The sequence below is a fragment of the Oryctolagus cuniculus genome, chromosome 18, assembly GCF_964237555.1.
Source record: "Oryctolagus cuniculus chromosome 18, mOryCun1.1, whole genome shotgun sequence".
NCBI lineage: Eukaryota > Metazoa > Chordata > Mammalia > Lagomorpha > Leporidae > Oryctolagus > Oryctolagus cuniculus.
In genome coordinates, this window is record NC_091449.1 from 19,184,137 (window position 1) to 19,212,094 (window position 27,958).

At 59.7% G+C, this 27,958-nt stretch overlaps 3 protein-coding genes across 13 annotated transcripts in view; 1 reads left to right on the plus strand and 2 right to left on the minus strand.

Annotated features, from left to right (window-relative positions):
* Window positions 1-27,958, plus strand: part of GAPDHS (glyceraldehyde-3-phosphate dehydrogenase, spermatogenic) — a 64,455-nt gene that overhangs the window by 23,796 nt on the left and 12,701 nt on the right. The window lies entirely within an intron of this gene.
* On the minus strand, window positions 1,388-15,401 carry DMKN (dermokine). Of its 3 annotated transcripts, XM_051836113.2 has the most exons (20): window positions 14,813-15,401; window positions 14,101-14,280; window positions 13,897-13,953; window positions 13,614-13,664; window positions 13,151-13,492; window positions 12,806-12,859; window positions 12,361-12,423; window positions 12,115-12,165; window positions 10,520-10,570; window positions 9,331-9,393; window positions 9,136-9,183; window positions 8,637-8,684; window positions 6,624-6,680; window positions 6,263-6,310; window positions 4,295-4,342; window positions 4,117-4,167; window positions 3,736-3,807; window positions 2,265-2,288; window positions 2,133-2,180; window positions 1,388-1,681 (listed from the first exon to the last, which is right to left on the minus strand). In XM_051836113.2, exons 1-19 carry the CDS (start codon window positions 15,197-15,199, stop codon window positions 2,133-2,135), a joined length of 1,743 nt encoding a protein of 580 aa, XP_051692073.2. In that variant the 5' UTR covers window positions 15,200-15,401; the 3' UTR covers window positions 1,388-1,681. The 3 variants fall into 3 exon arrangements, with proteins under 3 accessions (XP_051692073.2, XP_051692076.1, XP_051692075.2); XM_051836115.2 differs by lacking the exons at window positions 1,388-1,681; window positions 2,133-2,180; window positions 2,265-2,288; ... (3 more) ...; window positions 6,263-6,310; window positions 6,624-6,680 and adding an exon at window positions 7,061-7,196; XM_051836116.2 differs by lacking the exons at window positions 6,263-6,310; window positions 6,624-6,680; window positions 8,637-8,684; ... (9 more) ...; window positions 14,101-14,280; window positions 14,813-15,401 and adding an exon at window positions 5,947-6,105.
* SBSN (suprabasin) lies at window positions 12,364-27,363 on the minus strand. Of its 9 annotated transcripts, none has more exons than XM_070062448.1 (5): window positions 26,735-27,363; window positions 25,002-26,680; window positions 23,748-23,810; window positions 23,605-23,649; window positions 12,364-12,589 (listed from the first exon to the last, which is right to left on the minus strand). In XM_070062448.1, the coding sequence occupies exons 1-5, from the start codon at window positions 27,276-27,278 to the stop codon at window positions 12,521-12,523; spliced, it is 2,400 nt and encodes a 799-aa protein (XP_069918549.1). In that variant the 5' UTR covers window positions 27,279-27,363; the 3' UTR covers window positions 12,364-12,520. The 9 variants fall into 9 exon arrangements, with proteins under 9 accessions (XP_069918549.1, XP_069918551.1, XP_069918550.1 ...); XM_070062450.1 differs by having other exon boundaries at window positions 25,002-25,247; window positions 27,000-27,343; XM_070062449.1 differs by having other exon boundaries at window positions 25,002-25,247; window positions 26,913-27,341.

The window sequence follows — 27,958 nt, forward strand, 5'->3', positions numbered from 1 at the left end:
ACTGTCAGTCAGCACACACACACACACACACACCCCGGCCCTCCTCCTCACTGTCAGTCAGCACACACACACACACACACACACACACCCCGGCCCTCCTCCTCACTGTCAGTCAGCACACACACACACACACACACACACACACCCCGGCCCTCCTCCTCACTGTCAGCACACACACACACACACACACACATACACACACCCCGGCCCTCCTCCTCACTGTCAGTCAGCACACACACACACACACACACACACCCCGGCCCTCCTCCTCGCTGTCAGTCAGCACACACACACACACACACACCCCGGCCCTCCTCGGGAGCTCACTGTCAGTCAGCAGCAAGCATCCTCATCCCCGGGACAGCCCCACGCTCTCCTCCCTGTGGATGCAAGGAGCTACTGCAAGGCCCTCTCCAGCTGAACCCCAGATGGATACAAACCAGGAGCCACAACTCGAAGGCTAAAGTGAGAGGGGAGGCAGAGCAAAGGGGTGCCCTGAGCTTCCTGCCAGTGTTGTGGGTGTGGTCCGTTTGGTTTCCAGGACTTCTGGCTGGCTTCTTTAATTGATCTGTCAGCCTGGGGATAAATCAGGGACTGAGGCAGACAGGGGCCAGGCCCTCAGGGAGCCTGCGTTCTGGGAAGGCGTTGGCAGGCTGTCCAGGTGCTTCCTGTCCTCGTTCTTCCCCAGCCCGGGAGGGGGCCAGCAAGGGCAGTGGTGGGGCGCGTTGTACCATCTAGAAGGGACTAACTGCAAACCCTGGGGCCCGTCCCCAGGGCTCCTCAGCTGTGACAGGCCTGGGCTCGGCCTGCCCCTGCGTCTTTCGTGGCTATATCGTAACGCAGATGCTCCCTGCTTCGCTCCCTCTGCATCCAGGAAACACGGAGCCGCTGCGAATGGTGCAGGACTGGGTTCAGTCCAGCCACCTCCCAGCCCCACGTGCTGCACACATCGGCCCAGCCACACTCCTCACCCAACTTTAGTGGATTCACAGGGCGGGGGCACCCTCTCTGCCAGCCCCTTGCTCCTGTTCCTGCCCTCTCCCTGACCCCCTGGGGCCAGTCCCCTCGCTGTAACAACCTCTTCACTCTCTTTACTCTTCCTGGTGTGAAAAATTCTGTTGTTTCTGCAGGCTACCAAAGCACCTATGATTGCTTAGAGTGCACGAAGCCAAGATAGGCTCCGCAAAGAGTATAGTTCACAGTGGGGAAACCGAGGCACGGCGTGGTCAGCTCTTGCTTGTTGTCAGGACTGAAGACCTCTCTCAGCGCCCCTTGTTTGACACCCACTCTGGGGAGGAGGCGAGCTGTCTGCTTCTAAATCCTTCTCCCAGCCTCCCTGATCCAGGCCAGCAGACGCAGTATGAAAGAACACACTTTGAGGAAGCCGTAGGGAGGCAGGAATTGTGTTTTTATTTCTACAGAGAACTCAAAAGTGGGAAATTCCTCCTGCAAATTGTCACAGTGACTTCAGGTGAAGTCGGTGAAGAAAGCGCTTGGTTTATCGGAGGCTGTGGGCGTGGGGACACCACAGTGGAGCGGGAATACTGAGGAGCAGTGAACCAGGTCCCCAACCCAGAGCCCAGAGCAGGGCCGGCGTGGGCCGCAGAGCTGCTGGGAGGAGCTCGGCAGGCTCCTCGCTGGCGATGTTTGCCAGGGCCTCCGCGTGGACTGGAGGAATCCTCTAGAAGAAGGAGACAGTTGGTAGAAGGTGGCCACTCGCGAGTCTGCTGAGCCCGGACACCCTCACATCCAGCTCCAGGCTCCGGCAGCCCCTTTGCTTTCCTACCTGTCCCACTGCGCTCCCTCACTTTTGTCCTACCTAAAACAGACTCTGGAGTTCTGCCAAGTTCTGTTCCGTCTTCGGCTCACGCCTTCCTGCCTCTGAACCCTTTCCCGTGAACGAGCGCCTCTCTGCCTCTGCCTGGACCTGAGCTCCTCCCCCCACGCCCACTGCTCAGCCCCTTGCCCGTAGGTGCTTCCCAAGTGTCGTTCTCTGAGTCGTCCCACAATGGGGTCTCCTCCTTCTCAGTCCCTTTGGGCCTCCACTCCGAGCAAACCGGACTTTGCGTGGCTGAGGGCTGAGGAAATGCCAGGATCCAGCTCTGCCCCCAACAGGTGACTCTGACACTCACCTACCAAAACTTCACCCACTGCAGCAGGCCAGGTTGCACCCGGGAGGCCTGCAGGATGAGGACAAGGTCAGGAGGGCATCACATTATCCCCCTCCGGCCTCTCCACCACAGTCTCTCAGCCCTTGTACTCACTGAGGAAGAAGGTGTGACTCCTCCCTGGAAAGAGAAGATCAGAGGTCATGATGTGCGCTTTGCTGAGGCCCCGGGGCTCTCACAGGGCCTGGGGGCAGGGGCACTCAGACCGGATTCCCCCCCGCGGTCCTTCAGCCTGCCTGTGGACAGTCGGCCAGGGGAACTGCTTTCCAGCAGATGAGTCACCCTAAGTCCATTCTACCCCGATGACTTGGAGCATGGTCCCTGCACACACTGGCCAGGGCGGCTGGGAAGACAGAGATCCCGTCTGCCTGCCTGGCCAGAAGCTGGCCACAGATGCTTGGCAAGGCGGCCACCACGGGGAGGATCCACGGCATCTCCCCTCCTTTCCGTCAGCAGGTGGCTCTTGATCTCTTTCTAGAAGGACCTCTCCCTCAGGAACTTTATCGTTCTGGGAGACGGAAGGAAATACCTGGCTGGTTTGTCTTTGCCAATCTAATTAGTATTTAGCATACTCACTTGCTATTATTATAAGATTGCTTTAAGATTTGTTTATTTGAAAGGCAGAGTTCGAGAGAGATGGGGGGGAGAGAGAGAGCAGCTTCATATGCTGCTTCACTTCCCAAATGGCCACAACGGCTGGGGCTGGGCCAAGCCAAAGCCCAGAGCCTGGAGCTCCATCCAGGTCTCCCTTGTGGGTAGCAGAGGCCCAAGCACTTAAGCCAGGCACATTAGTGGGGAGCTGGATTGGAAGCAGAGCAGCTGGGACTTGAACCAGTGCTCCTGTGGGATGCCAGCATCTCAGGCAGGGGTTTAACACGCTGTGCCACAGTGCCGGCCCCTGGGCTAGCTGCTTCTAAGAGCGAATCTGCTTGCCTCTCCCCCCAGTACAATTGGCCGAGAACAAGCACCTCCCAGTAAAGCTGTCTTTTCCACGCATCACATGATTTCCTCATTGAGAGGACTCTGGTTTCCAGTTCTCTCCATTGCATTTGACAAAGCTGCCGCTGACTTTGAACTTTCTGCAGGTGGGTGGGTGTGAGGAGCGTCAAACTCTTCCGCCCTCCACTTGCGGACTGCCCTCCATCTCCCTGATGGAGGGCGAGGGTGGGGGGCATGGTCATTGGTGAGGACACCATTGGAGGTGCCGCATCCCATATCAGATGCCTGGGTTTCAATCCTGCCTCTACTTCCAGCTTCAGCTTCCTGCCAGCACACCCTGGAAGCTCTCAGGACTTGTATCCCTGCTACCCATGTGGGAGACCGAGTTCCTGGTTCCTGGCTCCTGGCTTCAGCTTGGCCCAGCCTCAGACATTGTAGGCATTTGGGAGAGTGAACCAGTGGATAGGACATCTCTGTCTCTCTGTCTCTGTCTCTCTCCATTTCTGTCTGATTTTTACATTTTTTTTTATTTAAAAAGCATCGGAGGCCTGGGTTTCCAAGGAAACAGGACGCAGGCCTAGCTAATCAATGAGACCCCAGGGGAAACCAGGGCAGGTGCCAGTCTCACCTTCCCAGGAGTCTTGACTGTGTACTGTATGCCATAGGCGGTAGGATGTGCCTGCTGGTTGTAACTGTAGTTCTGAGAGACAAAGAGGGAAGAGAGGGATGAAGGCGTATTGCTCCGGGATAAACACCCCACGCCTATGCCCTGCGCGACGTCTTAAAGCTTGCCCCCCCCTCCCCGCCCGTCACATGATTTCCTTGACCAACTCTCCTCCAGCCAGCCGGAGCCCACCCGCTCACCTCCCTCAACTGTGCAGCCCAAATGGCCTGCCTCCTGCTCCCCCCAGGACCTCCCCTAACTCAAGTGTTAACTCAGGAGGTGACGATAGGAGACCCAGGAAAGTCGGGAAGTCTCAACCCCGTGGTCGGGTGCTGGATCTCTTGCCTTGGAAGTTACAGCCGGCCGCTCTTGCCGTCCTGCGCCAGGCTGAGGAAACTGTGGAATGGGAGCGTGAAAGAGGATTTCAGCCGGGCCAGCCCCAGGCAGTGGAGGCTCCTCCCCCGTCCCCCCACCCCCACACCCACTGCCTCGGCCCCGGGGCTGGGAGGGCGCCGAGACTCACCTGGTCAGCACCGCCTGCCCGCTTTTGCAGTGATGAGGCATCCGCACCCTGAGTGGCAGAGAGGAGCCATGGCCAGTGTTGCTGTGGTGCTTCAGGCCAGGCCAGATTCCCCCTCCCCCAAGCTCCAGCTCCCACTGCCCAGGCTCTGCCCTCCTCTGGGAGCCCCAGGGTCACCCTCCCCACCCCGCCCTTCTCGGCGGTACGTGATGAGTGCTGTGAGCCTGCAGGAGGGTGATGGCCCAGATAGATGGAGGACACCCATTTCCACACTCAGCGTCGGCAGAGAACCGGATTTGGCAACAGTCCCCCCCTACCCCACCCCCCCGCCACTGTGCACCTACAGCACTGGCCTGAGAGCACTCTGGAACAGCACGGGTTCAACCCACACTGGCCCCCTGGGGCCGAGCCGGGCACCTGCTGTGCCTACACTAAAGCCCACTGCTCCGTGCAGAGGCCCTTCCATGCCTGTGCACAGAGAGGCTACTTTCTACAGACGCTGAGCCGTCAGCATAGCTCTGGGCGGGAGCAGGGAAAGAAAGCAGACTCGCCATGAGGGCACTCCACAGATGCCCTTGGCGGCAAGGGGGAAATCCCAAGGATTAGGAAAGCAGTCCGGTTCCTGCCATTGTCGCTCCTCTGTCGGGACGGCCTACACACATGCACACACACACGCACATACGCACACACACAGGATGGCCTACATACACACACACACACACAGTCTGAAAGGTAAGCCCTACCTCTGACTTAACTCTGCTTGATCCACACTCCACCTGAGCCTTAATCTCACCTGTACCTTAATCTCCCTAACACTGAGGTCACAGACCGTCTGTCCACAGGCCTCCACACATTTTTCACTTGTGCTGCCTTTTTTTTTTTTTTTTTTTTTTTTTTTTTGACAGGCAGAGTTAGTGAGAGAGACAGAGAAAAAGGTCTTCCTTTGCCGTTGGTTCACCCCCAAATGGTCGCTATGGCCGGTGCGCTGCACCAACCTGAAGCCAGGAGCAGGTGTTTCTCCTGGTCTCCCATGGGGTGCAGGGCCCAAGCACTTGGGCCATCCTCCACTGCACTCCCGGGCCATAGCAGAGAGCTGGACTGGAAGAGGGGCAACCGGGACAGATTCCGGCGCCCCGACCGGGACTAGAACCCGGGGTGCCGGCGCCGCAGGCGGAGGATTAGCCTAGTGAGCTGCGGTGCCGGCCATTGCGCTGCATTTTTAAATTAGATTAATTGTGAGTAGTTCAAAATCAGTCTCCCAGCTTTCCGTGAAAGCTCACATAGCAGCGCAGGTCAGGTCCTACAGGTGTGCGTGGACATCAGCTGGATGGAGGGCCTTGACACCTCCCCTTGCGTGGCACCCCCTGTTCAGCCTCAGGTTCTTCAGCTAGTGCCCAAGGATTCTGTTGCCCAAAGGCCACTCCAGTCCAGGCGTGGTCTCGTACAGGACCCAGAGGCCCTGCCTTTCCTTCCCGGGCCCCAGACAGTCAAACCCCCAGCACCTGCTTGCGCTCGCCCGTGACCCAGCCCCTCCCGTGTCACGTCAGCTTTCCTCCCCACTGCCCCTTCCCAGCGCCTGAGAGCCGACCTTAGCCCCACGTCCCCTCCCCCTCCGCGCCTCTTGGCCCCCCACCTGCTCATCCTGCAGTACCCACCCAGCTGTGGCTCCCCCAGAGCCAGGCCAAACCCAGCAGGAACAGCAGCAGAGCGGAGACCGTGGCCGGCTTCATGCTTCAGGGACTGGGGAGGCCCCGAGCCTCGGGACCTGGGCTTTTATCCCAGGGTGGACCTCCCACCCTACTCTCAGTGACTCACAGCCTCTCGCTGCCACCCCACCCCCACTCAGGGTTGCATAAAGATGGGAAGGCACCTCCCTCCGCAGGGAGGGGAAGAAACTGGGGCAAAATCAGCAAGCCACGAGCCCAGGGCCTTGAACCCCAACTTCCCAGAGCTGAGCTGCCTCGCCCTTACCTCAATAATTTCTTTCCAGTTGAGGAAAGGGGTGTTGCGTTTGAAATCCTGAAGGGAGAGGGAAACAGGAGTGGGCCCGGGAAGACACAACCCGCAGGGTGCCAAGTGGCGGGGTGCTGGGAAGGTTTCCAGATCCCGGGTCCCGTGGAGGGCTGGCGCTGGGACTGGGTGTGGTTTGGGGTTCAGTGAAGATAAGCACATGGGAGGTTGAGGGCAGCAGAATTTGCGATGGAATTGGTGATAAGATCTGGGGGAGATTACCCAGCGCAAAAATGCAAAGAGGGAGTTTGTGATGGGGAGGCTGGAGCCCAGCATGGCTGCCCTGAGGGAGGCCCGGACCAGGAAGCAAGGATTTGCCTACCTCCCAGAGTCGTCGGAAGTAGAGGAGGGCTCGGGTGCTGGGGGCCGGGAGTTGGCCCTGTGGATGAAAGGTGGGGAGCAGTTAGCAGGGAGCCAGCCTCTGGCTCCTGCTACTGTCTCTCAGCCTGCAGGATCCCGTGGTGACTCAGGGTGGGGAGGAAGGGGGTGCTGAGAGTCTTTAGGGAACTGCAGAGAGAGGCTGGGTCTCCGAGCCTCTACCCAGCTGCCCTGCCCCCAGCAGTGCGAGCACGGAGTTTTCTCTCCCGGCTCCCCCTGCCTCTGTAGCGAAATCTCACCACCAGGACCTGGCCCCAGAGCGCCCCACCTTTTCCACCTGCTGGGCCACCTCCAGCCTGTCTCCCAAGCTATGGGACCGAAGCCACCCCGCCCCAGCCCCCAGAACAACAGTGAGACGTAAGAAAGGAGCAGAGACGGGAGTCGGGGGCAGCTGCGGTTTATTTCAAGGGCAAGGGTGGAGGTTAATGATGAGAGGCGCTCAAAGAGGGGCTGAGGGCCTCCCTCCGTCTGGTGGTTCCTTGTCTGGAGGTCATGGGATGCGAAAGCTCCTCTGGTCCTGGGCAAAGGAACAGGTTCAAAGAGGGAGCTGGAGGAATAGCAATTCAGGGAAGCGGCGGGCCAAGACCAGGGCAGCGTGGATCCCTGCTCCAGAAAGCAGCAGGAGCCTTCTCTCCCCCACTGTCATCCAGGCAGATCCTGATGTCCCAGCCTCGGCATGAGCGCCCCTGTGTCACTCGGAGCGCTAAGTGGCGTCCCCTCCCCGCTCCTCACTCACCGGGAGTCTTCAGCTCTTGCCCCCACGGCGAGGGGAAACCTGCCCTCCAGGGAGCTGGCCCTGTGACTCCTGCCTGCCTCCCTCCCTTTACTGTCCCTCTGGTGAGCAAGAACGCTCTGGGACCCCAGGGGCCACAGGAGGGAGGCATGCCCCCACAGAAACTGTCCTGGGTAAAACAGTCCTGTCCCTGCTCAAACCGGGAAGCCGCGGCCGCCGGGGCCTTCTGCACTCCTCTCTCTCCCGAGAGGTCAGCCTGGTTCTCCTCCAGGTTGGGCCTCCTGCCCTGTGGAGCACAGGATTTCCCAGGGCAGGGCTCCAGTCTTCATTGCCCTACAGGAAGGCTCGGGCCCTCACCTGCTCACGGGGGCCAGTCGGTGGCTAAACCGCCTGTGACGGGCAGGGGTGGCTTGGCCACTGTAGGGCACGCGCCCATGGCCAGAGCAGCTGCCACTGGGCTTGGGCCTGTCACGCCCCGTGGAAAGGGGGGCCTGCGGTTGCCAGATTTCTCAAGAGAAGTCGGAAATCCGGGTTATTGTGTGAAGTCTCTCAAGTTTTTAACTTTGGCAACTAATTAATACTCTTTTAAAAAGATAGAGAAAAGCTCAGACAGCACAGGGTGGGCCCCCAGGGAGAACTTCTGGCGTGGGCCGCTGGGCCGCTCCCCTGCCCTCTCCGTGCCGTGCAGCCCAGCCCCTGCCCTGCAGATGCAGCCTCACTCTGGTGTCAGTCAGCCTGGCCAGGGCTCCCCTGCAGAGGAGGGCGGGGTTCTGGCCTCTGTCTTCTAAGATCACCAGTGCCCACTAGCACCAGGCACCTGGCAAATGTGTGCTTCCTTCTCCTGTCTCTGGGCCCCTCTGTCTTGGTGTCGCCTTTAACCCCCCAATTCATGCGGTCTTACCCAGGGGCTTAGGCCTACGTACTGTCCCCTCAACATTCCAAGTCAGGGGGAACAGAAGTCTAGAACCCATCAGGTCCCCATGTTGAGACATCAGAGACCCATCCCCTCCCTCCATGCACCCCCACTCCCAACCGTTTCCAGTGTTTCTGCTGTCACCCACCTCCCTCCACCTCTGTTTTCTGTTTTGTTTTGTTTTTAGCGCTGCCCTAAGCACTGTCTCGGGGCCCTCGTCATGGGTTCCTCGGTTCCACAAGCAGAGGTCAGCTTCCTTCCCCCACAGCCCGTTCCCACAAAGCTCTGCTTGCACGGCCTTCCAGCCTTACCTTGTTTATGGCGTCCCAGTTAATGAAGCCCAGCTTGGATTTAAAATTCTGCAGAGGCATAACAAAAGGAAAAGAAAGTGGGTCATAATGTAGTCGGCCCAGGTCTTGGGCCAGGAGCAGTCCAGGGCTGCTGCTGACCGCTGGTGCAGAGAGAACTTCCCGGGGAGCAGGCGTTTGGCCTGGCACATACCACACCTGCCTCCCGGGTGTGCGTGCCAGCCCCAGCGTCCTGCCAGTGCACACTGTGGATGCTTCAAGTTCATTGATTCCTGTCACTCAGGAGACCTGAGCTGCAGTTTGTAGCTTTGGCCCTGGTTGTTGCAGGCATTGAGGGAATAAAGTAGTGGCCTCTCTCTCTCTCTCTCTGCCTTTAATGCCTCTCAAATAAATAAATTTTTAAACTAAAAATAACTTGAAGAAAGAGGACTCTAGCCTGGGGCCATGGGGCAGGGGTTGGTTTTCCAAAGAGGATTGAGCCGCGCCGTCTCCCGGAACTCACCTTCCAGAACGTGTCAAAGTTGAAGAGCTCAGGCGCCGTCTGCGAGTTCTGAGGACCCAGTGAGACAGGGAGTGAGACTGTGACCTCACTCCGTGAGCCAGCGGCAGGCGCAGGAGGCACAGGGTCGGGAGAGGAGGTGAGGGGGGTCCCACCCCAGGGTCCCAGCCCAAGGTGGAATCACACCGCACCACTCACCACGCCACTGAGTCCGTTGACAACGTCACCTTTGCCGCTGCTGTCCCCATCAGAGCCTTGCCCCTGGGGGAGGCAGAGGGGGGCAGATGTTCAAGGCTTCCGCATCCCATCAGCCTGCCCCGGCCCGCGCACCTCCGCCTTTGCTCCTGTACTCTGAAAGGCCACCTGCCCGTCTGCTCACCGCACTGAGACTCCAACCTCTGAGAGCCTTCCTAGGAGGGAACTTGCTGCAGGTGGCCCTACCCAACCCCTGAATCATATTCCTCTTCTCTCCTCCATCTTCTCCTGTCCCCCCAAACGTCCCTGGTAGTGAGAGTACTGCCAGGCACTGCGCTGTGCCCTGCCTCAGAGTGGAACTGGGTGGTAGCCAGCGGCTGGCCTCAGGGCCTGTCTCCAGTGTCTGACCCTGCGCCTCCTCGGTCTGGCTGTGACACACAAAGCTCTAGGGCAGCTGTGGGAGGTGAGCAAGTCACAGCACACTCCTGCTTTCCCTGGGAAGCCAGGCGCAGGGAGGGCCACTGTCTTGCCCAAGACGCACAGCCGACAAGTCACTCAGAGTCGCCTCACTCAGTCCAGCGACTTCCCGCCTCTCAACACTGCCTTCCTGTAAACACGATTTCAGGGTCCGGCATTGTGGTGCGGCGGGTTAAGCCACTGTTTGCAATGCCGGCAGCCCATACTGGAGCATTTGTTCAAATGCCAGCAGTTTCACTTCTAATGCTTCTGCGGAAGACGGGACGAGTGCTTGGGCCCTGCCACCCACGTGGGCGACCCAGCTGGAGTTCCAGGCTCCTGGCTTCGGCCAGGCCCAGCCCCAGCTGTTGCAGACATTTGAGGAGTGAGCCAGCAGATGGTAGCTCTCTGTCTCTCCCTCTCTCTCTGTAACTCTGCCTTTCACATAAATAAAATCTTTTTTAAAAATACAGGTTTTTAAAACATCCCCTAACCCATTGTTGTGTGATTTTTGTCTGGTTTTCCCCTCACAGCGGAAGGGAGGGAATGAATGAATGAATGAATGAATGAATTGAGGAGGCGTGGAGGTCCCGGATCCCCATCTGGTTCCCAGCGATCCCAGGGCAGACTCAGAGCGCCTGGGAAGAAGCCGCGTTTTTTGCTGCTTTTCAAGGCCCTGAGCTTTCTGTGCCCGCACTGCAGACTCGTGATGCCAGCCCTGCCTCCGCCAGCTCACCTGATGGCTGCTCTGGGAGCCCCCAAGGAGGTGACTGCTCTCTCTGCTTTCCTGGGGAGACAGGGGTGAGGAAGAGTCAGCAGGGAGGAGAGGGCGGGATAGCAGGGTGCAGGTGCGGGGCTCGGAACGAGGAGACGGAGCCCCAGGCAGCACCGAGGGTGTCCCGGGACCTCAGCACGAGGTCCTGTCCGGCAGGGCTTGTCTCGGCCTCCTGGGGACCAGGCACTGCTCACCAACGGCGTCTGTGGACGGCAGCGCCGTCTGCCCATCTGCTGCCCAAACTCCAACAGGACAGGAGGGCCTCTGTCGTCAGAGCACCTGAATCGTCCCTGATTTGGAAACCCCAGCAGGCCTGGCTGTCGGATGACTTGACCTCAGCCGCCTGGTGTTTCACGTGGGCAGAAAAGCGCTGCCGGCTGGACAGAGCCTGGGGACCTTCGTGCGGGTGTGGCCCAGTCTCCTGCCAAGTCAGCCCCTGGTTCTCTTGGTTTCCTCACTGCCAGGGCTCACACGGGACTCACTGGGATCTGGGACTGGTCTCTGCTGGTGCTGTTACCGGACTGCCAACCACCATCACGTGTTCTGCTGCGCAAGGCCTGCGGTCCCCTCTGACGCCGCGAGGGATGAGACAGTGAAGCCCAGCTCCCTGTTTCAGATTCTGGGGCCAGCCCCCAAGATGAACGTGTGCTTTTGCTAGGATTCCCCTCAAACTCCTAATGCAGTTCTCTCCTGGAATTGGTCAGAGTGGATGGGACTGGACCATGTCCAGCAAAATGAAGTCCAGATAGGGCACAAGTCAAATTGAAAACCAGAAACCCTCAGTATTCTAATGCTAGAAAAAACTGGACTTGTAAAGCAACACGCCAGGAACAGGAACCATAGAGAAAAAGACTGATTTTTTTTTTTACTACCTGCGTATTCAAGACTTTGGTGCATCAAGACTAGAAATAGAATTACAAACCGGGAGAACGTGTCTTAAAACCTGTGTTCTCACGCATGCAAGGCTAGTATCCCTACTGGAAGAGGAGTGTTTCAGAGAGCAGACTCAGCAGAGCCCCAAGGCCAGCGCCAGCTTTTCCCATGGGGCCTTGCTCCTCACCATGTGGGCCTGCCCCCAGAGCTGGCCCCGCCCCACAGCTGCTCAATCCCAGCCTGCACCTTCACAAAGCCCGCAGGTGGTTGGTGTGGATACGAGTGTCACGCCTGCTGTGGCGGAGCCTCAGGTGCAGGCAGAAAGCCCAGATTTCCAGAATAACTGGAGGGAAATGAGCTTTCCAAAACACTTGTGCCAGGAATTCACCAAATTCCGCTCGCTGGCCAGGGCTAGGGCATTTGCAGTGATGGTGTTTCTAGCTGGACTCCCTGAGCTGCACAGGATCCCTCGCAGCCCTGTCTGTGCTGCAGAGTCAGGAACAGGTCGCAGGCTTTGCTGTGAATTATTACTTGGAGACTGTTAGTCCTTACAGGAGTAAGCACTTGGGTTTTTTCTGCCTGAATTGTCAGTTTCCCCCACGGGTTGGATGGGAGAGTGACAGGTAAGGGGCTGAGACAGGAGGGGTGGACACAGTGGCAGTGAGGAGCAGCGCGTCTCTCACCTGGCTCCCAGATCCTCCGCTCACTCGGGCATCGTTCCCAGGGTTGTCACACTGTGGGACAGAGAAGAAGGCTTTGTTCCCCTCTACCCCAGTGCAGCGCGTCCCCCCTCCCGGGGTGGGGCACCTTCGTCCCCCCCCCCCCCCCCCCCGCAGCCTTCTCCCGCGGGAGGCATGATTCCGCTTGGCTTGTGCCTCTTGCCGCAGCTTGAGGGCTGTTGGGGCTGCGTGCGCCCACTGGCCGCTCACCTCGGGTCTGTGTCCACCTCCGCTGCCGCCGCTGCTGCTTGAGGAAGGGCCGGAATTGGTTCCCTGCAAAGGAAGGCACAGGCTGTCCTAAAAGGACGCGCGAAGGGACCACTCGGCTCCCCGCTGTGGTCTGGATTATTTGCAACACTCAGTCTCTTGATCAGATTCCCACGCCTCTCCAACCTCCGCACCTTCCCCTTCTTTGGCCAGTGAGCCCCTGGGCGACGCTACTCTGAGCACAGATAAGGCCAGCTGGGGCCTGGCGTTTGTGCAGATGCGTGATGATCAGGTTATCTGAGTCCCGGACCTCCATCCACACGACTCCTGCGGCGGGCTAGAGCGCAGCTTGGATCTCGCCACCAGGGGGCAAGCCGGGGCCGGCCCCATTCGGCCTCACCTGTCTCTCCTGCAAGGTGGAAGCTCCAGGGCCTCCTGGCACCCTTACCTTGGAGACTGAGAAACTTTGGTCCACGTCCCTGGAAGTTTCTAAAGGCCGTCCCTAGATGGGAGAAAAGACGGTGGGATACAGAGCAGTGCGTTAAAGCAGCTTGTCGTGGACCTAATGCCTTGCCGGCACCCTCCCGCCTCCCAGGAAGCCGGATGTGGCTCCCAGCCCCTCTCCTGAGCTCTCCCATGTGCATGGGCAGGAGGCGCTGCTGGCCTGGGACTAAAGGACCCCCCAGCATGACCACCACCAATGACGCCATCCCCCCACCCGAGCTATGGCAGCCTTCAGGGACCACCAGGGTCCTCACCCCAGCTCTGCCTTCAATAAAGGAGCAAAACTCACCCCGCCGGGCCCAGAACTGCTACTGCCACTGCTACCATGGCTGCTGCTGCTGCCGCTGCCACCACTGCCGCCGCCGTGGCTGCTGCTTCCGCCGCCGCCGCCGTGGCTGCTGCTTCCGCCGCTGCCGCCGCCGTGGCTGCTGCTGCCACCGCTGCCACCGCTGCCGCCGCCGTGGCTGCTGCTGCCACCGCTGCCACCGCTGCCGCCGCCGTGGCTGCTGCTTCCGCCGCTGCCACCACTGCTGCCATCGTGGCTGCTGCTGCCACCACTGCCACCACTGCCGCCGCCGTGGCTGCTGCTGCCGCCACTGCCACCACTGCCACCACCGTGGCTGCTGCCGCCCTGAGGGGCAGGAAGAGGGAGTGTGCAGATTAAGGTCAAGAACACGGAACAGCTCCTGCTCGCCTCCCTCCCCGGTGATCCCGTCGAAGGGGAGCAGAGTTGGCGCCTTGGCTGCTCTTACCCCAGGGTTGCTGGAGCTTCCACCCGAGCCGGAGGGCGGGGCGTTGGTGCACTGTGGAGGGAGTGGACGAGGAGTTTAGAGATGTCCTGCAAAGCGTCTCCACAAGCAGGAGGCTCCTGGTCCGTGTGGCCTGGCTTCCCTTCCCCTCCATGGCCCTCCCTCCCGCCAGCCTCCTCCCCGTGCCCCTGTCGTCCCAGCCCAGGGGCCCAGGCTTCTCTCCCTGCCACTCTTTCTTCCCCCTTCGCCACGCCCTGTTTTCTGTCACACACACTCCTCCTCTTACCCCTGTGTTGGGGTTGCTGCCTCTCACTGAACCGTAACCAGGCTGGGCCACTGCTCCCTGCAGGGAGAGAGAGAGAAAGACGAGTGTGGTCTCTGGAAGGCCGAGGAAGGGAGGGGGCGCGGAGAGTGGGGCTTGAAGGGAGGCGGGGGGGGGGCGGGGGCAGGGGGCAGGGGGCAGGTAGCCGGGCTGGGCTGGCTCCCTCACCTGAGCATCCGTCCCAGAGCCGAATGGTGCGCCGTTACCTCCTTGGCCCGAGGAGCCTCCGGGAGAGTAGGTTCCAAAGCTGCCTTCCGAGGCTCCCGGGTACCGCTGGCCCCAGGGGGTCCCTGGACCTCCAGGATTGCTCCCCTGAGAGTCCAGGATGCCATGGCCCCCCGACGAACCCTGCCAGGAGAGCACACCTGCGCTCAGTGTGCCCATCTCTGGTGCACGGCGGGCGGGCCAGCCAGAGCCGGGCAGGGACACAGTACAGAGACTGCACGGCAGCAGAGGGAGGGAGGCTGTGTAGCACGGGAGGGAGGTGCCCCCGACAGCTTCAGAGACCCCAACATCCCTGCAGCTGCTTCCCAAGTCTCAGCCCAGCCGCAGCCCTCCAATTTTGTGGGGCTTTGTTAAGATTTATTCTATTTATTTTGAAAGGCAGAGTTACAGAGAGAGACAGAGATCTTCGATCTGCTGATTCACTCCCCATATGGCCCCAATGGCCAGCACTGGGCCAGGCTGAAACCAGGAGCCAGGAGCTTCTTCTGAGTCTCCCACATGGGTGGCTGGGGCCATCTTCCACTGCTTTCCCATGTGCATTAGCAGGGAGCTGGATCACAAGTGGAGTAGCCAGGACAGGAAGCAGCACCCATATGGAATGCTACCCGCTATGCTGCAGCCCCCAGTTTCCACACCTGGCCCCCCAGGGACTCACCCAAGAACCGGAGCTGTGCACAGCGTCTATTCCTTGGCGGACGATGGTCTCAGCCTGTCTGCCGGCCTCCCCCCCAGAGTTTCCAAGGTCATGGACGGCTTCCCCCAGCCTGTAGTTGACAGTGTCCCCTGCCTCCCTGGTTCCAGAGCCGGCTGCCTCTCCACCCCCTTGGCCAAGGACCTCCCTGGTTCCAGAGCCGGCTGCCTCTCCAGCCCCTCGGCCCACGGCCTCCCCAATTCCATGGCTGACGGCATCCCCCAGCCGCTGTCCGATGGCCTCAGCAGCACTTGCTCCGGTGTTCTCCCCTCCATTCAGCAGTGGGCCAGCCTCGCCGCTGCCCAGGCACAGGGCCAGCAAGAGGCAGGCCAGGGACCCCTGCAACTTCATGTCTGCCTAGCTCCCTCCGCTCTCCCGAGTGTCCGCTCCCCACTCCAGCGTCTGTCTTGCTGCCCTTTCCCTTCCTGTGCGTGCCCGCCTCGGTTCTCGTCTTCCTTCCGACTACTTGTCCTTCCCTGCCTCTAGGTCTGCAGCCTTCTCTCTCCTTTCCCAGAGTCCCCGGCCTTCCCAGAGCCCTCCTCCTGGCCACTACTCCTTATACTGTGCTTGGGAGACGGTGGCAGGGCTGGGCAGCCCGGGGTCCCTCCCCTGGTGACTCAGGCCAGCCACCGATAGGATAATGAACTGTAATTGTGAGCCTTCCACTCTGTGTCGAAACAGAGAGGGAGCCCATGCACCAGGGAGGGAGGGAGACTGGGATGTGCAACCCCAGGAATTTGGGGCGCAGGGTGGGGATGGGGCATCTGAGGAGACAAGTTGTTGGTGTCTTCTAGAGGAGGGGGGGCGCTCAGGAGACAGGAGTCACGGGAACCCCCAGGGGTGAGTCGATAGGGCTGCCCAGGGTCCCAGGAGCCCGCTGGGCATGGGGCAGCCGCCCCGTCTCAGCCTTTCCTAGTTTCAGTCAGCCTTCAGCTCTCTCCCCTCCCATACTGCCACCTACAGGTGACCGCCCTCCTGCTCTTCAGCACCTGCCAGTCCGCGGAGAGGGAGCCGGGGCTCTGAGCTTCTGGGGCAAGCCCTCATGAGGACCCCCAGGCGCCAGGCAAGGAAGCGGCCCCCACCCCGAGACTGGCACAGGTAGCAGCATCCGGGCTGCTCTGATGGGAAGGGTGGGTGGGGGCGGGGAGCTGGGCGAGCCAGCCGCCCCCGGGGAAACAAGTGGGAGGCAAAGGCCAAGGGAGGGAGCAGCTGACCCAGGCTTCCATCCTGTTTACCAGGCCCTGGAGGGGGACTGTGCCCTGCGTGAGCTCATGGCCCCTGAGGGGTGGGACTGCAGCCGCTCCCCACCCCTCAGCCTCTCCCAGGGCCAGGGCAGCCCCGGCAAGAGAGGCAGGATGGACACGAGGCCGAGAGTCATCCGTGGCCGCCGTGGCCCTCTCCCCAAGTGCCTGCACAGGACACAGGCCTCTCCCTGCTCTGCAAGTGTGGCTGTTTCTGATGGCTGGGGCCCGGCCCCGCCCACTTGGCACGGTCCTGTATCACTGGGATTCATCGCCCAGCTGGGAGGGGCAGTTTCCGTCTGTCTTTCTCAACGTCTCGGTCAGTCTCTGCCTTGCTCTCCACCCTGACACCCGCACCCCAGCTTGTAACATCCAAGCCTTCCTACCTGTAAACACCAGCCCCGCCGTGCTCCTCGGCCCTGTTTCTCCATTGCTGACTCCTTAATGAGCGTCATGGCAGAAAATGGGAATAGCAATAATGGTAGCTCCCGTGGATCCGAGGCTGTGTGCCCAGTACCGGACTCAACACTGCAGGGACTGGCTAGGCCTGTGGCTACCCCGTTTAGAGACAGAGACATGGGGGCTCGAGAGGTCGGCGTGAGCACGCAGAGGAGCCCAGAGCCAAGGCCTGGCCTGCAACCCTCTGCGGCCCTGGCCCCCACGCCTTTCAGCCTCCTGGTCCTCCTCCTGGTTGTCAGACGCCCCTGCTGGTTCTCTGGGTAGATCTGAGTTTGGTTTTTCTCTGGGACTGTGTGTGAAGAGAGGGGCTGCAGGAGTGAGTCTGGGGCTCCCCGGATTGGTGATAGAGACCCCAGCCCGAGCTTGCTTCCGTAGGGCAGGGTCATGGGCAGGAGGAGGGGCCCTGGCGGAGCACTCCCCGACTCAGGGCTCCTTCCCCAGCTCGACTTCACCTCCAGTGTCCCTTCTCTGTCGCTAATATTTCTCTTCAGACCAGCTCGCTTACTTCCTGTATCACGCGTGTAAGTGGAAAGCCAGGATCACTTGCCCACAGATAGAAAGTACCAGAAAAACATGGTGAGACGCAACAGTGGCATTCCATCATAGCTGGCTGCAGCTCTCCTAGCCTGTCTGTTGAAAAGGAAGAGGGCTGGTGTCTGGCACAGGGCCCGCACGCCACGTGAAGTGCTGGGCTTGAGTCTCAGCTCTGCCCCCAATTCCTCATTAACGTCCTGCCGGCCTCTCATACACATTATCCAAGGCCGTGTTCCATTTCCCTGGCTGCCAGCAGTCCCACATTCTGCCCCCGGGGCTGTATTCCTCAGACGCCTCCTGTGAGCGGGATAGAATGTTAGATGCTCTTACACCACCTCATTTAATTCTCGCTGTACCCTTGGGAGGTCCGTACTATCCCCACTTCCCAGATGGGGTGACCCTGGTGGGTCTGACACCAAACAACTCTTTCTCTAACATCACCTGCCTCCCTTGCTCCCGAAGCTAGTCTTGCCCGCACCTCAGGCATGCCCACATCACATCCAAAGCCCTCTGGTTTCAGCTTTTCTCCCTAAGCACTACTTCGCTCCCCACTCAGCGTTCCACTGTGCTGTGTCTGTTCTCGGCACTGGGACAGAGTGTGGAATAGGGCCACACCATCTCCTGGGGCGCCCACACTGGGAGAGTCGAGCACGTGGGAAGGAAAACACAAGGGGGAGAGAAGGCACAGGAAGTGTTTCATGTACGGTGGTCAGAGTGAGGCCAGGACTTCCCTGTAGTCAGTTGGAGCAGATCTGTCTGCCCAGAGGCACATTGGGAATCCTGAGTTTTGGGCCAAAAAGACCCCGAGAACCAAGGAGTCTGCCTGTGCCATCAAGACTGGACACTAGCACTTAAGAGTTAATCACAAGACATCAAGCAGCGGGGGCACTGTGGCACTGTGGCATAGTGGGTGACACCAGCAGCCCATATGAACCTACATTCTACCCAGCTGCTCCACTTCCCACCCAGCTCCCTGCTAGTGTGCCTGGGGAAGCAGCAGAGGATGGCGCAAGTCCCTGGGCCTCTGCCACTCACGTGGAAAACCCAGGTGAAACGCAGGGTGTTGCAGGTATTGGGAGTGAGCCAGCGGATGGAAGAGCTTTCCATCTCTGTTTTTCTCTACAACTCTGCCTTTCAAATGCATAATTAAAAAAAAAAAAAAAAGATCAAGAATTGTGTGGCATCTCCTGTCTTCACCCGGTCACCTTCTGCTTAGTTCTTCAGAAACAGTGAGCTCCCTGCAGGTGCCTGAGTGGGTCTTCGCAGGTTGCAGCGCTGCCAGGCTGTGGTGGGAGTGGACTCCGCCCCTGGGGAAGGCCCTGGGTCCTGGGGTTCAGGCCTGCGGCACTGCAGGCTGCTCAGGGCACTCTCCAAACCACAGGGCTCTCCCTCACCGGACCCGCATCCTCTTCCTCCCTGCGTTAGCCCGGCACGTCCATCTCGGCCCAACTGGCTGCAGACGCCTTTAGCTTTCCCCACACAGTGGTGTGCAGCCTTACTCCCTGCTGTGTGAAACCCGCTTCCTTTGTTAACGTCTACACAATCTACTCCCGGCTGTGTGAAATCCACTTCCTTTCCTTAGCATCTACACAATCTAGTCATTTCCCTTTTTCTCCCTGCGTCTCTACTTTCCGTCAACGTCTGCTGACAGCCTTGATCTTAAGGACTCCCACTGATTACAGACCAAGGACTCTCCATTTTTGATGGTACTGAATTCCATTTTTTAAGTCAAAGGGAGAAATGTGTGTTGAAGGCAGAAAGCCCGAAGCACAGCGAGGACTTACCCCGGTTACTGAAGGGGCTCTGCACTTTCTGCTCCATCTGAGCCCAAGACCACACTGGCTGGAGGGGCAGGGGCAGTGGCATCATGGCACAGCAGGTTAAGCTGCCGCTTGTGACACTTGCATCCCATAGGAGAGTGCTGGTTCGAGTCCCAGCTGCTCCACTTCCTCAGCTGGAACCACCTCCATTTGGGAAGTGAACCAGGGAATGGAAGAGCTCTCTGTCTCTTCCTCTCTCTGCCTTTCAAATAAATAAAATAAAATTTGGGGCAATCTTTATTTTTAAATTTTTTTCCTTTTTTTAATTTATTTTTCCCAGAAGCCTTTTATTTAAGGAATGCAAACTTCATGCATTTCATAAATACAACTTTAGAAAATAAATCTTTAAAAAAACTTCATCCTGGAAGAGGGAAAATTTTTAGGAAAAAGTTGCAGAGCCGTCTCTTAACAACTGGAGTTTGCGCCTTATAAATCTTACCCACTTTAGATGACTGCTGCTTTTCTCACTGGCTCAGTGAGAGTAATTACTAAAGTACGGGGAGCCGATGGGAAAATCTTGATGACCCAGCCACTCTGATTGGTCGGTCTTTGCGCAGCAGGATTGATACAGTAGAGTTCTTTCTCTTGATCCTGATTATAATTCTTTTTTTTTTTTTTTTTGACAGGCAGAGTGGACAGTGAGAGAGAGAGACAGAGAGAGAGAGGTCTTCCTTTTGCCGTTGGTTCACCCTCCAATGGCCGCCGCTGCAGCCGGCGCACCGCGCTGATCCGATGGCAGGAGCCAGGATCCAGGTGCTTTTCCTGGTCTCCCATGGGGTGCAGGGCCCAAGCACCTGGGCCATCCTCCACTGCACTCCCTGGCCATAGCAGAGAGCTGGCCTGGAAGAGGGGCAACCGGGACAGAATCCGGCGCCCCGACCGGGACTAGAACCCGGTGTGCCGGCGCCGCAAGGTGGAGGATTAGCCTATTGAGCCACGGCGCCGGCCAATCCTGATTATAATTCTTTATTATGTCTCTTTTATTGCAACTTAAGTAGTCAGCAACGCAGAAGCTAAATACTGTCTTAGACATTAGGCTGCCTGATTCCTGAACCAGTATAGGTCATAGAGCTCGCACATGACAGTACACAGTGTACACTACAGTATGTAGCTCTTACTGCGTGTAGTACCTAACACATGCTGTGTGTAGAAATCAAGCAGGTATGCAAAAGTTCAGACCAAATTGGCTCCTTGCAAGGATTTTTAAGATAGACTTTCATGGTATGATTTATTCAGCGAATTCCGTGAGTGTTCCCTGTGCTGAGCAATGGAAGGGATAGAGAGTGTGTGTGCCTGTGTGTGTGGCCTTGGGCTCACCATCTACCTAGGGAGATAAGACAGCAACGAGACATTCCTGGCAGAGCTGGGCATGGGTACATTTGGGTTGCTTTCCTGGCAGTTGTTTCATTCACACACATGCACACACACACATACGCACACACGCATGCACACATGTGCACACACACACACATCCTAACACTTCTTAAGAGGACCTGTTAGCGAGGGACACCTGCCACCTCCCCAGCCGAATTGGAGCCATGCCCATGGCCACTTGCTACTGGGTGGCCTGGAGCAGTTCGCTCCTTCGAGGAGCTTCATCCCCCCTCCCCTGTGCTGGGGATGTCCCGTGCCCCCCCGGGTGGGGGGCTGAGAGGCTGGAATGAATCATGTCTGTGAGCGCCCAGCCCAGACCCAGTCAAAGACGGCTGTGAGCATCCCTCCCAAACTCCTCTCCCTGGTCCCCACCGCTGGCCCTTCCCCCGCACTGTGCCCGTCCCCGCCCTGCCTGAGCCCACACCGCTGCAGAGGCCCTGCCTTCGTGGGTCCACTGCACGCCAGGGGCCTCCCCACTGCTGCTTCATGCCTGGTCTCCACCTCGCGCAGAGATCCTCACAGTCCCAGGGGGGAAAGTGGGTACTAAGCATGTATTATTTATAATGCAGTTCCGAATTGTCACAAGCAGTGTGAAGGAGGGCAAGGGTGGGGGGTGGTCAGGTGGGTGACGTCTGGGGACGGGGCAGACAGGACACAGTCCTAGCGGAGTGTCAGCAGAGGCGGCCTCCCGCCAGCACAGGGCTGTGCCTCGTGCACCCTCCAAAGCCAGCTGGAAGCGCTGCTTTCCCAGAAGCATCCAGGAGGGACCCTCAGTGCACAGAGCGCGGACCCCGTACCCCTCTGGTATTTCCAGGATCCTTATGTGCATACAGTGAAGTCTGTGAAAGAATGATGTCCTTCACTGTTGCCTTTGCAAAACAAGGGCTGCTTCAGCACAGACTAGGCCCTGCCCAGACGAATGGGCAGCAAACAGGTGCCTCCGGCTTACTCTGAAATGCACCAAAGATGTCCCACTACGTGGCTGGACGCGTGCGTATGTGAGCCTAGGAATTCAGTCGGCTGTGCCTGGCGGGGTCTCCGTGGTGGGCGCACATCACTCGCTCTCAGGTTCTTTCGGGAAAAGGCAGGGAATGCGAGGCGTCGGCGTCAGCGTCAGCGTCAGCATTGGCGTCGGGCGCGTGTGGCCTCTCCTCTCCCTGCTGCTGTCACAAGTTCTCCTCATGCCCTGCCCCGGACTTGGTGTTCCTGTCCATTTAGGGCCTAGTCCCTGGAAGATTAAACTCCCCAGGGCAGGAGCTGCCTTAATTTTGGCCCTGATGCCTGGTTCTAGTCCTGGTTGCTCCTCCAGCTCTCTGCTGTGGCCCGGGAAGGCAGTGGAGGATGGCCCAAGTGCTTGGGCCCTGCACCTGCATGGGAGACCAGGAGGAAGCACCTGGCTCCTGGCTTCGGATCAGTGCAGCACCGGCCGTTGCGGCCATTCGAGGGGTGAAGCAATGGAAGGAAGATCTTTCTGTCTTTCTCATTGTCTAACTCTATCTGTCAAATTAAAAAAAAAAAAAATTTGGCCCTGAGATGGATGCCATTTGGGAGCTGGAAGCAGTGACTGCAGGGGGCGCTTGGCGGCCCCTGGGCGGGAAGTGAGGCCCCCTGGGGCACCTGTCCTGATGGGAGAGCCCCAGGAGGGCTGTGGAGGCACCGCCAGCTGTGAGAGGTCCCCCAGTAGAGAGAGGTGCAGACCTGCTGCATTCTCCTTGGGCTGGCCCCGCGGAGCCTCAGCCTCCTCAGCCCTACCTTGAGGGTGCTGAGGGGCTGCGGGAGGCCTAAGTGCAGGTGTGATGGGTGCCACCACTAGTGCTCTGCGGCGGGCGCACTGGGCCTGCGCTCTCCGTGCTCCTCCCTCCTCTGCAGTGTCTTCCTCCGCGGCCTCCTCCCCCCCCCACCCCCAGGAGGTCTCCCCCAGTGGGCATCTCCCTCCTCTCTCCCTGTTCACCGATTCCCCTCCTGCCCATGCCAGACAGGAAAATCCATTTGTAACCTTGGCCGCGGTCCCTACCCTGGGCAAGCCTCCACGTGCTCCCGCTCCCGGGTGAACTGGGAGCGATAACAGTGCCCCTGCCCTAATGGACGGCTGGGTGGATGCCATGATGTCACGCCTGGGAAGCCCCGAGCTGGGAGCCCGGCAGGTCTGCATTGCACAATCAACACAAGTGGCTATTGTTATTCTTCTGTGCCACACCCTGGGAGAGGATGACACCTCAGCGGGCTCCACCCCGGCTCCTGCCACTCCCTCCCGCTGCTTTGTCCCCACCGGCAGCCTGCAGGGTGCTCTTCTGAGGGCCAGGCGCCAGCTTTGCAGGCAGACAGGGTCTGGCTTGTCCCAGTCAGCTGCCCTCCGAGAGCTGATGGACCCGAAACCTCCCACGCAGCCCAGCCGGCGCATCAGACCCCCAGCTCCCTCCGCAGAGCGGAGACAGCCGGCGGGCGAGCACAGTGGACCAGGACCAGGAGTACAGGGCACCATATTTATTCACAAATCTCACAGTGGCCCCTTTAAGGGGCTCCAGAAATCCCCCCACGCCACCCCCCACAACCCTCAGCTCCTTCAGGTCATTCTAGCGTCTGCTCAGCAAGGTCAGGGCATCAGTTCAGGGCATGATGTTGGCGACGTTCTGGAAGAGAGGAGGAGTGAATGTGGGGTGCACAGTCGCGAGGGGGTGGGGACCCGCACCCCGTCCCTTCCTTGAGAAGTGAGGAGACTGGCTCTTCTGGGGAGCATCTTAAGGAAGGTGGCACTGGGTTTAGGAAGAACGGGGAGCCAGCTCTCCCAGGCAGAGCTCGGGGTCTCTGCAGCAACCAGGAAGCCTCATCTGTTTGGCTTCAGAAGACCCCTCTGCCACCCCCATACCTCCCGGCCCCAGGTGCCAACTACAGGGCTGTTGAGTGAAGGGCCAGGACTTGGCTTTGACTTTGGGATCCACAGGAGGGATAGACAGAGCCACAGGTGCCCCGTCCCCAGCACACTGACATGAGGCGACAGGGCCAGAGATAGACACAGTAGGGTGGTTGGGAGGAGGTCAGAGATGACAAGGACAGAAGCTGGGCACGTTGGGGGCACGGTTTTGGCAGCTGCTCCCCTGTGGCTCCCAGGCGCACAGGGGCCCTGGAGGTCATGTCTGCCAGCTGTGTTGGCCTCCGTGGGCCTGGGAGGCACCCTGATATGGACAGCAAGGCATGGAGGGCAAAGAGCAGGTGGCGAGGGAGAAGAGCAGAGCTGGGCAAACAGGTTGGAGGGTGTGTGCCGCTGTGGATCTGCCGGCAGGGAAGCTGCCTGGAAACAGGCCGGGGCGGGGGCGGGGCTGCCACTCACCCTCCACAGAGCGGGAAAGTTGATGAAGGGCTTGTTGACCGAGGCCTGGAATTTCAAGGACAAGGAGGTCAGTCCCCAGCATCCGTCCCACCGCCATCCTCAGGGACCCCCAAGTGGCCTTCAGCCCCACCCCCCTGACTTACTCCAGATGCTACTGAAGTGGTTGCGGCCCCTCCGTGCTGGCCGGTAGACCCGCCTTGACCACCCTGTGGACAGAAGCCCAGAGAGTCATCGCCACCGCTCAGCCCTTGTGCCCCAGCAGCCTGTTCCCCTCGGGGGCCACCGGACCTGGCGTGGGAGGCACGGGCTTAGCCCCCTGCCCCCTCACGGTCCAGAAAGAAAACCCCTGGCCGTGGCACCAGGGCAGTCCTGTGGGAGACAGGGAGAGACGCCAGGAAGGATGCCTGCCTTCCGTGGTAGTGAGGGGAGTGCACGAGAAGGAGCCTGCCTGGACAGCGAACCCAGGAGCTGCACGAATGCTGGGACCGAGGTCCAGCTTCCGCCCTGACCTCACAGTCTAACCCTAGCCCTGACCAAGCTGACCTCTGTCCTGGGCACTGCCAGCCCTTGGGCTGCAATCCCCAAACCTGCCCCCTCTCCCGGCCTCTGCCCAGTGACTCCTGCCCTGGGCGCCATGGCCCTCTCCAGTAGGGGGCGCTCTCCCCCACAGCCCCTTCCTCCCTTCCCACCCCTCGTTGGCTCCCTGCCTTGCTGCAGATGTGGCTCTGGGCTTGGAAGCCTGGGCCAGCCCTCAAGATCTTGCTGACCCCAATGCCTGCCACGTAGATACTGGGGATTGGACGTAAGAGAGTCAGCCTTCCATTACCCAGGCCCCTCCTCGGTGCCTGTTCTGCTGTGAGTGGCACTGCTTGCCCGGCCTCTGATGTCCGTTCCTGCAGGAGGCCTCCCCGATCGGGCAGTGTAGAAGAAGAGAAAGAACCCTGACCTGCAGCTTGCCAGCGCTGAGCACTGCCCACATGACCTTGACTAATCCCCTTAACCTCTCTGCGCCCCGCTGGCCTTATCTGAGAATCAGGGAGTCAGCATCCTCACTCTGACTCGGGGTTGCCCCACACCCCTCCTGTTTGCACTGCTGCAGATCTGAGGTCATTCACTACTTCCTGCTTCCCAGGAGGCTTTGAGCTCCTCGCCTTAGACCCCCTTAACCAGGACAGCCCCTCAGGGTGAGGCTGGGTCCCCGCCACAGTCTGACACAGGGCTTGGCAAATACAATGGCTTCTCCACCTGGCCAGCTCCTTTGGAGAAGGGAGACCCGGCAGGAGAACTGCCCAACCTCTTCCACCAAACAAAGGCTTCCTGGGCTCCCCAATGTCCCAAGGGTTTCACCTCTCCCTCCCCGGCCCCTTCGTCCCGGTTCCCCGCCCCTGTTCACCTACATTCAGCAGCTGGTTGGCCTCCTTGCCGGCTTGGTTGACCCCATTATGAACATCCTGCTGCCACCTGTCCATTTCCTTCCCGGCCTGGCCAGCAGCATGGTGGACACCTTGGCCAAGTTTCTCCGCCTCCTTCCCGGCCTGGCCAGCAGCATGGTGGACCCCTTGGCCAAGTTTCTCTGCCTCCTTCCCGGCCTGGTTGACCCCATCGTGGACCCCGTGGACCACTTTGTCTGCTTCCTTTCCGGCCTGTTCAACGGCATGGTGAACTCCCTGGCCAAACTGCTCCACCTCCTTCCCAGCCTGCTGAACTCCATGATGCACCCCTTGGGCCACTTTATCTGCCTCCCTCCCAGCCTGCCCTCCAGCATCGTACACCCCCTGGCCGTACCGCTCTGCCTCCTTCCAGGCCTCATTAACCCCATGGTGAACCCCCTGGCCAAGCTGCTCCACCCCCCTCCCAGCCTGGTTGACCCCAGAGTGGACACCTTGAACAGCTTTGTCGACCTCTCTCCCAGGCTGCCCTGCAGAGTAATGAACATCACGGCCAAACTGCTCTGCCTCTGTCCCTGCCTGGCTAACTCCGTGATAGACCCCTTGGACCACTCCATCTCCATGCTTCCCAGCCTGCCCAAAGGCGTGGTGAGCCCCCTGGCCTAACTTCTCTGCCTCCTTCCCAGCCTGCCCCAAAAGATGATGGCCTCCCTGGCCTAACTTCTCTGCCTCCTTTCCAGGCTGCCCCAAAAGATGATGGCCTCCCTGGCCTAGCTTCTCTGCCTCCTTCCCAGCCTGCCCAAAGGCGTGGTGAGCCCCCTGGCCTAACTTCTCTGCCTCCTTCCCAGCCTGCCCCAAAAGATGATGGCCTCCCTGGCCTAACTTCTCTGCCTCCTTCCCAGGCTGCCCAAAGGCGTGGTGAGCCCCCTGGCCTAACTTCTCTGCCTCCTTCCCAGCCTGCCCAAAGGTGTGGTGAGCCCCCTGGCCTAGCTTCTCTGCCTCCTTCCCAGCCTGCCCCAAAAGATGATGGCCTCCCTGGCCTAACTTCTCTGCCTCCTTCCCAGCCTGTCCCAAAAGATGATGGCCTCCCTGACCTAACTTCTCTGCCTCCTTCCCAGCCTGTCCCAAAAGATGATGGCCTCCCTGGCCTAACTTCTCTGCCTCCTTCCCAGGCTGCCCAAAGGCGTGGTGAGCCCCCTGGCCTAGCTTCTCTGCCTCCTTCCCAGCCTGCCCCAAAAGATGATGGCCTCCCTGGCCTAACTTCTCTGCCTCCTTCCCAGGCTGCCCAAAGGCGTGGTGAGCCCCCTGGCCTAACTTCTCTGCCTCCTTCCCAGCCTGCCCCAAAAGATGATGGCCTCCCTGGCCTAACTTCTCTGCCTCCTTCCCAGGCTGCCCAAAGGCGTGGTGAGCCCCCTGGCCTAACTTCTCTGCCTCCTTCCCAGCCTGCCCCAAAAGATGATGGCCTCCCTGGCCTAACTTCTCTGCCTCCTTCCCAGGCTGCCCAAAGGCGTGGTGAGCCCCCTGGCCTAACTTCTCTGCCTCCTTCCCAGCCTGCCCAAAGGTGTGGTGAGCCCCCTGGCCTAGCTTCTCTGCCTCCTTCCCAGCCTGCCCCAAAAGATGATGGCCTCCCTGGCCTAACTTCTCTGCCTCCTTCCCAGGCTGCCCCAAAAGATGATGGCCTCCCTGGCCTAACCTCCCAGCCTCATCCCCAGCCTGCCCAAAGGCATGATGGCCTCCCTGACCTAACTTCTCTGCCTCCTTCCCAGCCTGCCCAAAGGCGTGGTGAGCCCCCTGGCCAAACCTCCCAGCTTCGTCCCCAGCCTGCCCCACAGCATGGTGGGCCCCCTGGCCAAACCTCCCTGCTTCACTTCCCGCCTGGTTGACCCCATGATGGATCACTTTGTCTGCCTCCTTCCCAACCTGTCCAGCAGCGTTGTTGGCCCCGTGGACAAACTTCTCAGCCTCCTTCCCTGCTTGTCCGATGCCATTGTTGATCCCATGGGCTACCTTGTCCAAGCCGCTGTTGAGGCCCTTGTCCACCTCCTTGACGGCCTGGCTCCCCATGCTGCTAAGTCCATTGAAAACTTTCTCCACTTCCCTTCCAGCTTGCGTGATTCCATTGTTGATGCCTTCCAGGGCCTTGCCCACCTCTCTCTCTGCATTGCTCAGCCCTCGGTTGATCCCTTCAATGACCTTCTCGATGGGGTCGTCGCTGGCCGCCCATCCGGGCAAGGCCCCCAGGAGCAGTAGGAGGGAGCAGGAGCCAAGCACAGGGGCGAGACGCATTTTGCTGGGACAGTGGGGAGGATTCGGAGAGCGGCCAGGGAGGGCAGGCGGCTATGTATGCTCTCCTGCCCTCGGCTCCACCCCTCGTGACTCAAGTCACTCCTGGGAGGCAGGCTCGGTCCTGGTCCCGGGCAAGGAGGTGTTTCCCAGGGAGATTTGGGATTGAGCAAGGAAGAGGTGCAGGGTGAGTCAGGACTGGAGAGGAGCCCTGCTCGCTCGCTCCACCCCAGCAGACAGGTCTGCCCTCCCAGCCACCTCCTGTCATTCCTGCCGCCCTCCAGGCCCCCTTCAGTCACCCTCTCAAGCTGGGACCAGGGGACCCTTCAGCTCCGCATCCAGCCTGCCTGGGAGTGAGGGTCCAGGCAGGGGGGAGGGGCAGAGCTCCTGTGGACCACCCGCCACAGGCCACGCCCCTGCTCCCCAGATCCAGCACGCTCCTTGCCTTGCTCTTGTCTTGCTGGTCCCCCCTCATTCCTCACCCCACTCAAATGCCACCTTCTCCAAAACTCCTCCCCCATCCATCCGTGACCGTAGCAAGCTGTGCCCGTGACCGTAGCATGCTGTGGTTGCACTCTGGAACATTGCCCTTTGGTTTCTGCAGCAGTCACCTGATCTGAAATTACCTTCAGCTTTCATTGTCCCATATACCAGATTGTAACGCTCCCCGGGGACAGGGCCTC